The 16,058-nt window shown below is 38.6% G+C and overlaps 1 protein-coding gene across 1 annotated transcript in view; it reads left to right on the forward strand.

Annotated features, from left to right (window-relative positions):
• Positions 1-9,522: 9,522 nt before the first annotated feature.
• Positions 9,523-16,058, forward strand: part of agap3 (ArfGAP with GTPase domain, ankyrin repeat and PH domain 3) — a 1,735,421-nt gene continuing 1,728,885 nt past the window's right edge. The window contains exon 1 of the mRNA XM_028803882.2: positions 9,523-10,428. Within this exon, the coding sequence (XP_028659715.1) occupies positions 10,047-10,428 (382 nt within the window). The 5' untranslated portion in view covers positions 9,523-10,046. The remainder of the gene's footprint in view (positions 10,429-16,058) is intronic.

Below are 16,058 nucleotides of genomic sequence, written 5' to 3' on the forward strand. Positions count from 1 at the left end.
TGGCTCTGGAACGCAACCCCCGCGATGGAGGAGGGATTACTGTATATAAAATAAAAGTCTATTATACTGTATTATATTCTGGTTCTTCTTATACCTTTTGTGATGAGACACAACCCTTGAAGTTTCTGTGCATATAACAACTGTCCATTCTAGTTTATAGGACATCTGCTGATTTCTTAGTCATCTCTTAGTCATCCTTCAGTACATTTTGTATATTATATCAACCTTTCTTCTGGTACATTCTTTATTTACTTGACCATCTCAGTATTTTTCCTAAACCAATACTTATATTTCAGTGTGCATTTTGTTGTTCATTTGACCTTTATTTGGTTTCCCACATTTATTAACCCTTTATGCTATTTCTTTAAGATGAATGCTATGTTGCCCTAAAATTATTCTTCCACAGTTCCCTCCATCTTGCTAGCTCGTCCTCCACCGAGTTGAGCAGCTGGTCTGTCTTTGTCTTTCACTGGTTGAGTGGGGTTGCTCTTTTTACCCCTCATAAGTCTATTTGTCACATAGAGTGTCTTGAGGTCTTCCTTTCCAGCTGCTACTTCTGCTTCCTCAGCTACTTCATTGAAGAACACTTTCTTGTCCTCTTAGATGTTTTTTCACTTCTTTAGCCATCTCGCTATATTTGTTTGTGGCCAACTGCTTCTGTTGCTGAGATCTGACTTGGTTCAGCTCCTGCTTAAGCTTTTTCCTCTCCTCCATCTTTTGTCATGTCTTGTCACTTATCCAGGGTTTCCTATTTAATGGTGGTCTTCCCAGTATCTCTTCACAGGTCTTTACAAATGCTTGTCTGAGGGTAGCATAGGTGTGTTCCACCATCTCCTCCTCTCTCTTCTCTGTCTGGAGAGCTTCAAAACAGTTTGATAGGGCAATCTGGAAGGATTCCCTGGTTTCCCTTGTCTGGAGTGTCCTTACATTAAACTTGACTCATGGATTTTGTTGTTTTTTTTTCTGACTGATAGCTTCATCTTCGGGTTTGCATGCATCAGGTGATGGTCGGACTTGATGTCTGCTCCATGCTTAACCCTCACATTTTGAGTGAGTTCCTTCAGCGTTGGCGGACCATGACATGGTTAATCTGGTTTCTCGTATGATGGTCAGGCGAAACCCATGTGACCTTCTTAAAGTGCTGGTGGTGAAAGAGGGTGCCTCCAATGGCAAGGTCGTTGAAGTGTGGTGTTATGGGTCCACAGCTCTCCCAGCAAAGGCCAGTTCGTTTTTAAATGAATAATCACCGCGCTCGCAGCTTAGCGAGGGGGTGTGGTGGCTGTAGCGAGTCGCACGGCGATCTGCGGTGTGGGCATTTCTCACCTAAGTGCACAGGTGAGAGACTGCCCACATCCGTGATTGTTCCTGTGGCTAATGGGCTGCAGCTGCTATGTCCTCTCTGCATATATAGAGAGGCCCGAGACGGTGAGGGGAGGAAGAAAAAGAGAAAGAGGTGAAAGAAAGAAAAACAGAGGTTGCAGGAATGGAGAGAGAGAGAGAGAAAGATGGTGCAGAAGAGGGAGCGAGCGAGCGAGTGCAGGCAGGCTCGCGTTGCAGCTGAGCAGGGTGCTTGGGTGTTGGGCCAACACCTGAGGAGCAGAAGTAGTGGTCGCTCCCGCTGAGTTTTTTTTATGAAGGACGGGAGTGACCGGAAGGCGGATGACTCTCCGCGGAAGGCATCGGGAGTCGGGACTTGGGACATGGATTCCCCAGCGTGTGAGCCCTGGTCGTTGGGGGATCCCAAGTCACTGTTTGGAGGAGCCTGCCGGAGCCAGGGATCAGTAAGGCAAAACCGAACAGCCAAAGTAGGCAGAGCAGGTCAGCTGTAGATTGGGTGACACCTCTGTTGCGGGATCCATTTGGGTGAAACAGGGAAGCCACCAGCAGTAGAAGATGGATGCATCGGATTTTAAAAGGACAGTTTCCTGCATTGAGTTTTAACCTTGTTTTAAAGGATCGTTGTTTTTGTGTATTTTAACCTCCACACGATTCTTTTATTGGATTATTTATTTGAACTGTTGAATGAACAGCACAGCACTTTTATTTGAACACTAACTGTTTTTGATTGTCTTTTAATAAAAGCAATTTGCACTTTGTTACACCATCCCCTTGCTCATTGTTATTGCCTCACTGTCTAGCTCATTGGTGACTTTACCGATGGTGTTGGGTTCAAGGGCTCCCTAACAGCTGATGGGAGCACGGAGCTGAACCCGCATCGTCACATGAAGACACAGACGTTTGCTAGGAGTTCTCTATTTTCATTCATCTCTCCCAGGCCATGCCTTCCTATTTCCTTATATCTTCCTGTGATGCTGCTGCCCACCTTGGCATTTTGATCTCCCATGAGGATCAGCATGTCTTGCTTGGGTACATTGTTGAGGACAGACTAGAGCTGGTTATAAAAGAGATCTTTCTTCTCCTGTTCTGAATTGTTTGTTGGAGCATTACACATTATGATGGATGCCTTTCGGAACCTGGAAAAGAACCTGGCTGAGATCATATGGTCTGACACTGGTTCCCACTCCATCAGGCTGCTTCTTTTTAGAGCATCATGGTTACTCCGGCTTCATGGGGGATGTATTCTCCTTCCTTTCCATAGTAGAGCAGTGTTTCTCCCATTTGCAGTTCCATCTGACCTCTGTGATAGACGGCCGGAGACCTGGCCCCACTGGGAGGCCTGGAGAAGCAGGGGACTGGGAGAGGGGCAATTCCTTCCCCAGGACACAAGAGGGCAGCCATCCTGGATTGTGCGGGACCCATGGAACTGGAAGGCTCAACCCTGTGGGGATCTGTGGCCACCGCCAGAGGGCGCCTGAAGGGCTAAGGAGCCTTGGGCCGCAGCACTTCTGCCACACCGAGAAGTGCTGCCAAACCGGGAAGCAGGTACACCTGGAGTGCTTCCAGGTGCCCATGCACCACTTCCGCTACACCAGGAAGTGCTGCAGGGATATCATCAAGGAGCACCTAGAGCACACTCCATTCAGAGAGCTGGAGTCTGGTGGAAGAGGATGGAGCTGCAAGGAGTGGAGTAGAGGTGGCAGAAGAAGGAAAGAAAAAGACTGTGTGTCTTTGGGCATTGTGTTTGTGCTGTGTTGTGTGTAGGAAAAGAGAAATAAACCGTGTGTTGTGGACATCTGGTGTCGTGTCTGTCTGTGTTCGGGCTATCTTTTACACCTCGCATATGCTCAGTAGTGTGAGGCGATGCTAGTTCATCTCTCACACTGCCTGTGCAAACCGCCTCATATCCTGAAGCATTCTCATAGAACATGTTCTGATGCAAACAGGGCACTTCAGAGGGATCAGCTTCGAGTCCTCCAACATTTTCCTCAGGCGAAGAAGGTTCGTTGACCCTGCAGCTCCATGACGTGTTTGGTTGCAGCTAGTGCTGGGCGGTATGACCAAAATTCTCTATCACGGGATTTTTCAAAATTATACCGGTTTCATGGTATTCAACGGTATTGTTTTCCCATGCATAAGTAGATGTTAACCACATTTTCCACTACAATTACTGCAGTAGACTGGCTAAGAATAACCTATTCCACTGTCATGAGAATTGCACATTGTACAAAAAAACATTTTAATGTGCACACAAGTATTAATACAGGTTTGCATGGCCCCATAAAGTGATAGTTTTCAAGGGAGTGGCACTAATGAAGAGAAGAAATAACATTGCATGACAGTTGCAGTCAAAATATAGCACCTTTTTATTGAACAAATTTTGCAAACAACTTAAAATAAAATTTTAACAACATATTTTCAACCATCCAAAGAGGCGTTTAGACTTAGTAAAATATCCAGAAGTGCTTGTCAAAAGTTGTATTGCACTGAACATGTCTTAGAAAAGGAATAAATAGTAAATATTTTTTGTAAACCAACTATACTTTCTGTTAATGTTAACAATCTCTGTCCACTGACATGTTAAAGTGACTTTTTAAACAACTTTACCATCATTAAACTGCATAATATTTAAACTAATTAATAACAATAAAATATAGTGCAACTTCCAGTAATAATACTATTATTTCAAGCTTTCAAGTCCAGGTGCATTACACAATATTCACCAAATAAAAATAAAATAAAATAAAACAAGTGCAACTTGGTGATGACATCTTTACCAACTGAACCATCATTAAGGCAAACTGCATTAATATGGACCTTGCTTCAAGCTAAGCTATACTGTATACATAAATAATAAAACTGCAACTTGCATTTATAATGCTATTTGTGGTATAGCCCTACGGAAGTGTATTAGGGCCACGGTGAAGGAAAAAAAATACAGACACAGTGAAGAAAAAAAACTATATGTCGAGAATAACCTCAACATGTTGACTTTATTCTCAACATTTCCACTTTAATCTCGCCATTTATGTCGAGATTAAAGTCGACATTTCCACTGTATTCTCAAAGTTTATTTTGTCATTAAAGTAAAATGTCGTAAACTAAAAATTATCCTAAAATCAATGTTTAATTTACTAGATTTTCTTAAACCCCATCATAAGTTAATGTAGCACATTAAATGCTTTGTGTTAAGTGTTCCCCGACCCAGTTGTTAATCGCTGCATGCTTCTTAAACTGACTTCCTCTTGTACTAGGAGGAGGCGCAGGCAGCGATCGCTGCACAGAATACATTCACTTCATGATATTCCTGCTCTCTGAAAATTTATAATGCTAAGATAAATACTTGATATCATTTTCATGATGAAATGCATTAAAGCAGGTATTAAACATGCATGGTAGTGTGGGGGGAGTGCTGCTCCCTCACAGTAAGGTGTCCCCAGGTGTACGTTCAGTGTAGAGAACTTTATGACAGGTGTGACGAGGCTCCAAAAAACTGGATGTATGAATGGGTATCGCACAGGTTTAACTTAAATATTGTGTAAATGTTGGGTTTGTGATCTGGTGGTCGGAGACATGAACACAGAATTCAATGGATGTTCTTCCAAGTAGGCTGTCTTTATTGCATGCGTGCTGTCTCTGTCTGACGTACCAAACCCCGAGCTCCTATCCTTCATTTTTCATTCTCCACATAATCAATCACCACACTATAAACGTCTTTGTGAAATTAAAACTAGTTATAAACTTAGACCACGGAGTGTTCAGAACTTAAAAAAATCTTCGTTATACACATTTAATTATGTCATCCATTCAGGGTTGCACCCATCTCAGCAATCATTGTGTGCGAAGCAGGAGCAAATCCTGAACGGGGCACCAGCACATCGCAGGGTGAATACGAGCAATATGTACACTAGCTGGGTCAATATAGCATAACAAAACCCCACATCCTACATGACTCTGAAAGGAAATTGAAGCACGCCGAGTAAACCCACCAGGAAAACATGCAAATTCAAGGCAGGGAACACCTGGGACCCCCTTGCTGCAAGGCAGCAGTGCAACCTCCATGTCACGTGCCCCCACATGATTAATACATGCTTTAATGCATTTCATCATGAAAATGATATCAAGTATTTATCTTAGCATTCTAAATGTTCAGGGAGCAGGAAAAGCATAAAATTAATGTATTCTGTGTGGTGATCGCTGCCTGCGCCTCCTCTTAGTGCAAGATGAAGTCAGTTTAAGAAGCACATAGTGATTAACATGGCTTGGGGGAACACTTATCACAAAGCATTTAATGTACTACATAACTTATGTCAGGGTTTGAGAAAATCTAGGAAATTAAATATTCATTTTAAGATGAAGTTTAGTTTATGATGTTCTACTTTAATGACAAATTACGAGAATAAAGTCAACATGTTGACTTTAATCTTGACATAAACGGCAAGATTAAAATGGAAATGTCGAGAATTAATTCAACATGTCGTCACATTATTACACAGTACCCAGGTACCTTACACAGTATTGAAAAAAAATAAAACAAGTACAACTTGGCTTGCTGAATTATCCAGTAGTATAGAAACAGTATTCACACATTTGAACATAATGGTCCACATCCGACCTTTTAAAACCAAAGTATCTCCAGACAACAGACACAGCTCCTTTTCTCGGCAAAAGTTCTTCTGTGTCATCATGTTCAACTTTATTGCTTGCTACAGCTTCAGTTTCAGAATGTTCTCTGTCCATTTGCACCATTCAATTCCTCCACTAACGCATGTACTCCGTTGCATGCGTGTTTAGCAGTGCAGCAGTGAAAAAGGTCCCCCTTTAAAATCCATATCATAACAAAAATAAAAAATGTTTTTTGGTATGAACCGGTATACTGCCCAGCACTAATTGCAGCACATCATCAGCTTCCGGAATGTAGCCCTGTTTCTCCTGAGACATGAGTTTGTGTTTGGCTCCTTTAACAAAATCTTTTTTTATGTGTATAAGATATTAGCCCATTGCACATCCCCCAACCTGGAGGACCAGGGTGTCCATTTAGTCTGGCCTCTACCCCTCTCAAACCTGTTCGGCTTGGTTAAACCTGCCAGGAGTACAAGACTCCCGCCAACATAGTTCTGGGGGTTACCAAGGTATGCAAGCTGTCCCACCACATCAAGGCGGAGCACCATCAGGATAGAGTGGGAAGCTCAGAACTTTCAAATTGTTTTAACAGAGCTTCCGACTTTCTGTCCACTGCTGTATAAGATATTTAAAAAAACTGAAATGACTGAAGGAGAGACCATCTGGCTTGTCTAGCATTAAACTGCTTTGCTGGTTTTAATTATGTAAGACTTTTATGATCTGTAAATTTGAGAAATGGCTGATTAGACCCTTTAAGCCATTGATTCAATTTATCTAACACAGTTTTTGTAGCCAAAACTTCACAATTACTCATATCATACTTTTGTCCTATTGCAGTGATAAGAAATAAATGGACTGTGAAAACAGAAAATAGGCTTGTCTGTTTGATGCCTCCTCTTTGTTGTACCACAACAGAAGCATAAAAAGAAATATGACAAAGGAGGACTGAGGTTGAACTTACCATAAATGGCAAACATTCATACAGCCACAACGCAGTCAGGTAGCCAATTATCTGGATGTCAAAATGAGGTGAGCTTGTGATACTTTGGAAATTTTAAACCATGGTGATAGGTTCTGAGGCTGTTATGTAATCAATCATGCCCTGTGACTCATAGTCATGCAATCTGACATCCTCATAGTGACAAGATCCTGCAACTGCCTTCATTAATTCTGACATGTTTTCTGACTAGAAATCGTATATGATGTAATGATATCTTCACTCCTCTAACAAACATTTTGTCTTCCTCAGAATATGGTTTCCATATTTACTACCTCATTCATGCTGAAGTGACAAAGTGTTTGTAGTGAAATGATCTCCTCTGTATATAGTTTTGCAAAATCACTCTACACATGCCCATTTTAATTTCCATTGTTCAATCTTTATGCTGATATCCGAATGGTATGCATCCATATTCAAAGCATTATAAGTTCATTTGATATACTTGTCACTGTTGCACGAAAACTAGTTTTAGTCAGGCTGCCTTTTTTATTATATCCCTGCTACTGCCCATTTTCACACAGATAAAATAACCCTGAAACCTTATACATTGTATTATACTTTCACCATTCAGCTTTATGAAGTCTACCTCCAGGAGTTTAAGTAATGTACTGTTACATTTACAGTCCGACAGTTAACTGTTTTTGTACAATCCTTACTACTGTCTGTATTTGCTTCAGTTTTAGGTTGTTAGAATCAAAATTTAGTCAAAAGAACATTACATTATATGCAAATAATTAGAGCTTATATATGTCATATTTCATTAAAAGGGCCTGTAACTACCAGAGACACAGAGGTGTAAGTTAAATCTTTTTACAAAGTTACACAGTAATGTGAATCTCCACAATAAACAGTGACACCAAAACAATCTGATTTTGATTCTTCTTAAAGATGATTTTGAAAAAGACACCTGAACACTCTTTGATCCTTTTACTCTGATCCATTTTCAAAAATAACATGTGCATTTTTTAAATAATTGTGCCCACAAGAACATTTTCCTTGTGAATAAGATGCTGTACATAGTTTATCATGATAGAAATAAAAAGCCAGTATAAACTTTAATATATTTGGAAATATTTGCAATTAGATATTTGCATAAACAACTAAATATATAATAATGGACAAATGATTTAAGAAAATGTATTTGGGGTAAAACTATAGTACAAGCAACTACAGTGTGAAAATTTCTTAAATCATAATGGATAGTGTCTAAAAAAAGTTAAGGTCATAGAACAAAATATTTACTTAGGAGAACAAAATAACAATTCAGGCTTTATATTTGTATTGATGTCCAACACTTTGGTTAGTGCTGCTGCATGATACTTAGAATCCTACATTCATATTCCAGCTTAGTCTCTTGAGTGGAATTTCCATGTGTTCCAAAAGTGTTTGTATGGTTTTCATCTGGGTTCCCAGTTTTCCTTATGCATACTTAGTTAGTTAAGTAATGACTTTAATTTGACCTGATCTGAAAAGAGTTAGGATGTGTGAATAAATTTACTTGCAATAAACTGTCCTGTGTGGTTCATGCCTTGTGCACTGTACTGCTGGGCAAAACTCCACCTGTGACCCTTAATTGGATTAGGAAAGTTCAGCAATGAATGGGTAGATTATTGAACAACAACAATAATATGTACTATATTCTTGAGGGTAAGTGTGCCCCGTGATTGACTCGTCCCCCTTTCAAGGCTGTTTTCTGTCTTCTGCCCAGTGGTGTCAGGATAGGCTTCAGGCTCCCAGAATTCTGAATTGGGTTAAGAGATTTAGAATGGTATAGTATTTCAGCCTAACACTATTATCTGTTTATTATGCATACATTAATAACTAAAGTGTACAGAAAAGACAATTTGTTTTTATAAAGTTCATTTTGGTGGCATAGTAGTACATTAGATTGTGCTGCTGCCTCATATATTCATCATCCTGGAATTGAATTTTGTATCCAGTTGTTGTCTATGAGGAGTATGTACATTCTCTCAAAGTATGCATTGTTTCTCCTCCAGAGTCTTTAGTTTTAATTCCACACCCTTAAAGCAGAGAGTGTTAGGTCAATTTGCAATTGTAAATTGGCTCCAATATGAGAAAGTAAGGGTGTGTGCGTTAGTGTGCCCTGTAATGTTCCTACCTTACTCTATTAGCATGAATTTTAGTAAGAATGTTTTACATAAAATTAAATTAATTGTACAATTAGAGATACTGGCTGGAGCACTTGGCCCCTCATAATCAAACAATGAAAACCTGTCATTTTGTTCCCAGCTACTTGAAGAGCAGATTACACTGTCTACAAAGTTGCCGTACTCATCTGTTTAATTGCTTTTAAAATAAATTTGAAATACAAACATATCTACGTCGAGCAATGCCTGCTGTACCTGTACATATACTTCTAATTACTTTATTTAAATCGTTTTATAAACGATGACCTTTTTCACTCATTCATTCGTTCAAGATAGATAGATAGATAGATAGATAGATAAGGCAACAACAGCCTTTGATACCAGAAGAGAAATTCACAATTACAGGGTGATTTATTTCACGGTATATTCTTATGTAAGAGGCAGGTATCAGGATGCGGCGCGGGTTTTCGCTGCTGCCCCCCGAGCTCTGTTGCGTGCGTGCTGATGTCAAGCCGTGCGGAGGAGGGGTGGGCCGAGGCTGCGAAAAGCTCCAGGCGGATTCAGTGGCCAATTTATTTTAGCGCAGAGCCGAACGAAGGCAGTGGAGCTGGGAGCTGTGCTTTATTTCATTGTCTGCGGCTGACAGCGAGGCGAAGGCGAGGAAAGCGGTTCAAACAGAGAAAATTCATAAAGAAAGCAAGCCAAGAGAAATAGGACCGCTAGCAGTTGAAAGAAGTGGTTCAATGTTCAAGTAAAATAAACACGGGGACCCGTTGGTGATGCAAACTGAGAAAAATGTACCGATACCAAGTTTTAATATGATCAAGGAGCGCTTTTTGTTCTACTTGTAGGAGAATCAGTGCTGCAGTACACCCCTTCTTCTCAAAACAACGCGGACCTTTTCTTTCTTTCAGTCTTATTTAGAAAAATACTTGGTTCAACATTCATCTTGTTTTTCAGTCTTTTCCACAACCACGATGAATTTTCAGTCGGCCGTCCCAGTTCCAGTGTCGGTGTCGGTTTCTGGACTCTCGCAGCAATCTCAGCCAGCTATGCCCACTCCCGGTACAGTGCCGGTCCCGGTGCCTCCTTCCTCCATCCCGTCACAATTCGGCTCTGGTCCGGCCTCCGGCACTTCGGCGGCTCCTCAGTTCGGCTCTGGCACCGTCTCCGGGACAGTTTCTCAGTCAGGACCGCCGGGCTCCCAATTCGTTTTGTCTAACTCGGCGGCCATCCGAGCTGAGATTCAGCGGTTCGAGTCCGTCCACCCAAACATATACGCCATTTACGACTTGATTGAAAGAATTGATGACCTGGCCCTGCAAAACCAAATCCGGGAACATGTAATATCCATCGAGGGTAAGTAAATATTACCTTTATTTAATGACGTTTTTAGCGAAGTATACGCTGAAGCACAATCATACAATATTTCTGTTTTGAAAGCAAATGGCTTTATGTGGTGTGGTGAAATGAATTACGCTAAACAGACTGATAAAATAACAATCAAGTCATGCAGTAGCAGTGTGAATTGTATAGAAAACAAAAGGCGGGTCTAACGAAAGGCGAGTGTGGGATGTGCCCACTTGGTTTGCACGAATTTTCATGCAACTTTCACAAAAGCAACGCTTATGTGGCCTTTTCGAAGTAGACTTTTTTTGAAATGCTGGCAAATGTTTTCCCAAATCATTCTGTCTTTCTGGTTTTATGTCATGTACACCAGATTTGATATTTGTGAAGAAGACGCTAAGCGTGTACAGGGTTGTTTATTGTTGTGCCGCTGTCATCATGCATTATTACTTTCAAATTTGTAGTTACTTAACGGTATCTTCATGGACTGATCCCCACCCCGCAGTTCATGTGCTTTGTAGTTTAGTCTGAAGATCAGGTTGCTCAACAATATCGACACAAATTTGTTTTAAGGAGCAGATGCTGAATCGAACGCGAGCCTTATAAATAAAATTAGTAGACGTTTTTAAAGCAAACGACGTCAGGAAGCATTTTACTGTTTTTTCTCGTGATTTCGTAATGTATAACCTCAGGACCATCACTAGCCGCTAACGCACCACTAGAGTAACACAATTAATAGATACAGGCATAATATATGCTGGTACCAGAAACCACAAGTAACCTGATTGTAAACCCAATTTAAGAAAATTGACCTTCTGTCATTTTGCAGTTTTTTAATTTATTTATTTATATGCACGTGAATTAACTGTGACTATCCTTTGCTTTCCGTTTGGTGCAGCGTGTGGAAAGTAAGTGCAGATGAATGTGAAAAATAAACGTAGCTAACTAACATGGTAGTAATTCACAATATTTTAAGATGTAATGAGGTGAACACATTAAATTCATAAGTGTGAAATAAGAAACTAGTATAAGTAGATGGATCAAAAATATCGGGAGTCTGCTGTTTGAAATGCCTTCCATGACAGTAAACTTTAATTAAGAAATTGGAAGATGCATGGAATTTCTTGTAGAACTAACGTAATACCTGACAGGGATAGTTTTAAGTGTACTGCAATATTTTGTCCAAATCCAAGTAGTAATAGTCAATGGTGTTAATTTTATTCTTATTTTAAGCAAAAGATTACTAGTACAGTACATTGTTCACTAATTTCCCAAACCTGCTTATTCCAAAGCTGTCTTCAAATACAGTCTCTTTATTTTGATTAGTATTAATGTGGTTATTAATTCATATAGCAAAACACTTCAAAAAATATTAATTTTTTTTAAAATGAATAATTTTCTTGGACACATTAGTACAATTTAAGTACATTTTATATCAAACTATTAAAGTGTGTTTCTGTGTTAATGTAAATAAAACCCAGTTTCTGAAGATGGATTGATTAAAGGTATGCTTTGGGTGAAGGTAATAGCAGTTTAAATTATTGAACAGTATATTGTTGTAAGACATGACATTTTTTAGTGTAGTGTCACCTATGTTTTGAATATTTGTGCTTATTTTGGCTAATGGATAGAAATGTAAAATTTCTGTGATGGTCTGTCTTCAGAGACATTAAGTGTTCCAACGAGATTTGTATGTGTATACGCCCTGTTGGTGGCTGAAATAGTGTAGGTGGTATGGGGGATTGTGATTAGGAGTTTAATGTACTAAAAAAAGTTGCTGACTGATTGTCATCATGATTGTTTATTACCTAGGGACATTTAGGAATAACATAATACCAAGGATTCCTTGCTTATAATAGTGGAAATATTTGTGGCTGTGTTACATATTACATAGTAATCCCCCAACTGAAATGACTGCGTGGATGATACTAATAGTACTTTAATAGTTCATAAATAGCATGTGGAATCTTTAAATTATACAGTGACAATATTTTTAAATGCCTCTCTTCGATCCTGGAAGTGATTGTGTGCTTTTGGATAATCCAATAAGCAAAAGAACTTGCATTTTATATAGTAAACATCCATCCAAAAATACTTTTAAATGAACAGTTTAATGTTCCATTAATGTTACTGTATTAACTTTGACTGAAAAGTATAATTTATTTGCTTAAACTGCTCCAAAACGATTTGTAAATTAATAGAAAGATATCCTGTAAACTCCATGTGTACAAAATTATACTATGAGATTTGTAATATATACAATTTAAATGAATTTGCTTGAGTTTAAAATGGTCATAAGTGTTAAAATGTGCATCACTTTTTTTTTTTTCTAGTCTAGACTTTCTGCCTGGTTTTATTGCCAAAAACTGCATGTAGTAGGTTTACATACTTTTCTGGGTTGAATGGATAGTGTTTTGTTCTCCCTTAAGTATTTTTGACTAGAGAGAAGTCAATGAGAATCTTTTTTTTGTAAACTGTGCATTTTTTTTGTAAACTTAAAGTAAATTGCAAGTTGGCTAGAAAATGTTTTGCTTGAAATGACATAAATATGAGGCTGTATTTTCTTGAATTTTATATAGCTAAAGACATTAATATCAGTATAGAAAGAAACTGTAATATTTCTTCTGAGGTGTAGGTTTTACGAGGAAGTTGTTCTAAAATCACAGTGCTTTATCACAAGTATGTATGCAGAATGGAGTTTAACTGTATCATCTTGTTCAAATTCTTGATCATGGGTTTTATGTTTTTTATGTATAACCAATGCTCTTTTATTTAAATATATTTATTGAAGTCTTTGCTAAAAGTATATATTAACTGGACAGTTGTTAACATAACTTTTATTGTGGTAATATCTTACCATTGTGTTTGCATGAGAACAAAATTTCCACATGCCAGATATACTTTCAGCACAAGCAGCATCTTGGTAAGATTCCATATATTACAAAAAAAGAACAGGGTTGCTGTTTTGTGGAGCAGTTTTTTTTCAGTAGATCTGGGTAATACATTTTGTGTGATGTCTTAGATTTAGTAAAACTAGCCACATAAACAGATTACTCAACCTACTCAAATATAAAGTATTTGCCTCAAGAAACTGACTCACTGCAATATCCTTTCATCTGTTGATCAATCCATCATTGTTTTACATTTTGAGTCCCTTTACTGCAGTTTTTTTTTTTCTTCCCCCCCCCCCCCATATTTCTTTCCTGCGGCACATATCAATCAGTTTAAAATTTGGGGGAAACAAGTGAGACTTTTAGGACAGCATCATATAATTTAAGGTGCTAGCATAAGCTCCGGCTTTTATTGCATTCAAATTAGCATGTCTGAAATTGGGAGAGATGAATAATTTAATATAACATAATATATCCATATATCAAAGATGCCTTGGATTAATTAGGGACCCTAAACTGGTTCAGTATGAATGAAGTTGTGTGTGTGCACACACGCATGCGCACTGGGATTGATTTGCATCTTATCCAAGGCTGTAGGTTTCTGAGATAGTTTCTGTATCTGCACAGCTCTGCAATAGACTAATCAAGTTGGGTAAAAAAAAAAAAAAAAAAAGATCAATTCTATTATTCTTTTATGTTCCACTACATAATTGCAGGTGGCTCAGAGTCTATTCTAGCAATATCAGCTGCAAATGAAGGAGGAAATGTACAAGGTGCCATTTCATTGAAGAACACACTTGTGTACTCGCCCAAGCATGCTTACATCAGGTCTTATTTATAGTTGCCAATAAAATTGGTAATCTTGCAATTGGAGTAAGATATTTAAAAACCGTGCCAAGAGTAAAGCCACATATTCACAGGAAGAATGTACAAATGCTTCACACACATTCAACATGATGTATAATATAATATGGTGACACAGTGGGACATTGGTAGGGTTGCATGCTATATGGGTACTGGAAAAGTCCAAAAAACCTAAATGTTAGTATGGTATGGTTTCAGCATTTTGAGATTTTTGATACTGGAAGTAAAGGTCAGTTTTCTTCTCAATCCCCAGCCACCCCCTTTCCTCGAGACTTGCTGTTGTAGTTGTGAAAAATGTCAGTTTTGTGGATGTAATGAAACAAAACTACACTCCTAGACTTGAAAGCTTCACTCTTTGACTTCACAGTGTACTCCACTCCTTGCTTCAATGTGATCTGGAATTCATGGGGCATCCACCCTCCCACTTATTGCTTTGATGCAATCAGGTCTTCATAGCGATCAAGAGGGAAGTGGTGCACAGTGTGACATGGTGGTGCAGTGCACCAGGGAGGCTGGAGTAAGATGGAGTATTTTGGAGTTATTCATAATTTGGATTTTGAACCATTTTCAATACCAGTACTGAGATCTGAAAGCTGGTGTCGACGCTGAAGTCAATATTTTTGTACTGATCCAACACTAGGCAATGGTTAGTGTTGCTGTCTTGTAGGTCTTAAATCATTTGAATGTTAATCTGGAAACTGTATAGTGTGTGCACATTCTGCTTGGGTTTTTCTTGGACTGCTTGCTTCCTCATCTGAAAGAGTTACTTGTTAGGTAAAATATCATCTCTATATTTGCATGGTGTGAATGAGGGTAGGAGTGTGTGTGTGAGAGCAAGGAAGTGCATGCCCCATGATAAACTGATGCTTTCTCCAGGGTTGGTTGCTACATTATGCCCAGTGCTGCCTGGAGTAGGCACCAGTATCTGCAAACCCAAGCTCGATTTAATGCGAGTTTGGAAATGCCTCCTTTATCTATACTTCTAAAATGTTAAGACTTGTGTCTTAACACATTCAAAATCCCCAGGAGCTAGAACCTCAATGTTTGTCTTAATTTAAAGCTTATAACCTTGTACTTGGAAGAACTGGAGGTCTGAGGGTTTCTAGTTATATATGTTGGTTCCCACTAATCCTGTACTGGAATGACAGTGCTTGAACATAGATAGGATAGATGGATGGGTGAATAGATATATTATTTATAATTTTTATTTTGGCTATTGCTTGAACACTAGAATTTGAATGTCTCCTTATTTGTGTCCCATTTCTCAAGATTTCTGTCATTTTGTGTTATTAGGTAAGCTGCAAATGTACAACCTTAGTAATATATTTTATATTACTAAGGTTGTAATATATTAAATTTTAGATTTTGAATTTTAAACTTCCCTCTGTGCTTCTAAATTCTTAACCTGCTTATTTCAGTGTAAGGCTGTTGAAAAGTTATAGCCTAACTCTGTAGTACGATGAGCAAGGCAGATAACTGCCTTCATCTAATGCATCCTAAACAGGACATACTAGCATATACTTGTTTATAACGGCTCAAATAATGTAGCATGTATTTCTTTGGGATATGGAAGGGAAAACTTGGAGAGAATTCCATGCAGACTCTACAGATAAGGCAACCCAAAGAAATACATTAATGAGTAAATAGCAGGAAACTGAGAAATCACCATGAATGATTTAACTCTTTGGTTTACAGTGTGCTAATACTAATTATAATTATAGTATTGGCTTATTCTTAATCATATTGACCTTTGTCTATATAACCAAATTTCACCTTATAAATATAATAATGAAAAGATGAAGCTACTACATATGTCAAGGAAAAGTTCAATTGTAAGAATGGGATAGAACTCATATTGACAAAAGAATAAAGAACATGAGACAGTTA

Source organism: Erpetoichthys calabaricus, chromosome 6, assembly GCF_900747795.2.
Source record: "Erpetoichthys calabaricus chromosome 6, fErpCal1.3, whole genome shotgun sequence".
Classification (NCBI taxonomy): domain Eukaryota; kingdom Metazoa; phylum Chordata; class Cladistia; order Polypteriformes; family Polypteridae; genus Erpetoichthys; species Erpetoichthys calabaricus.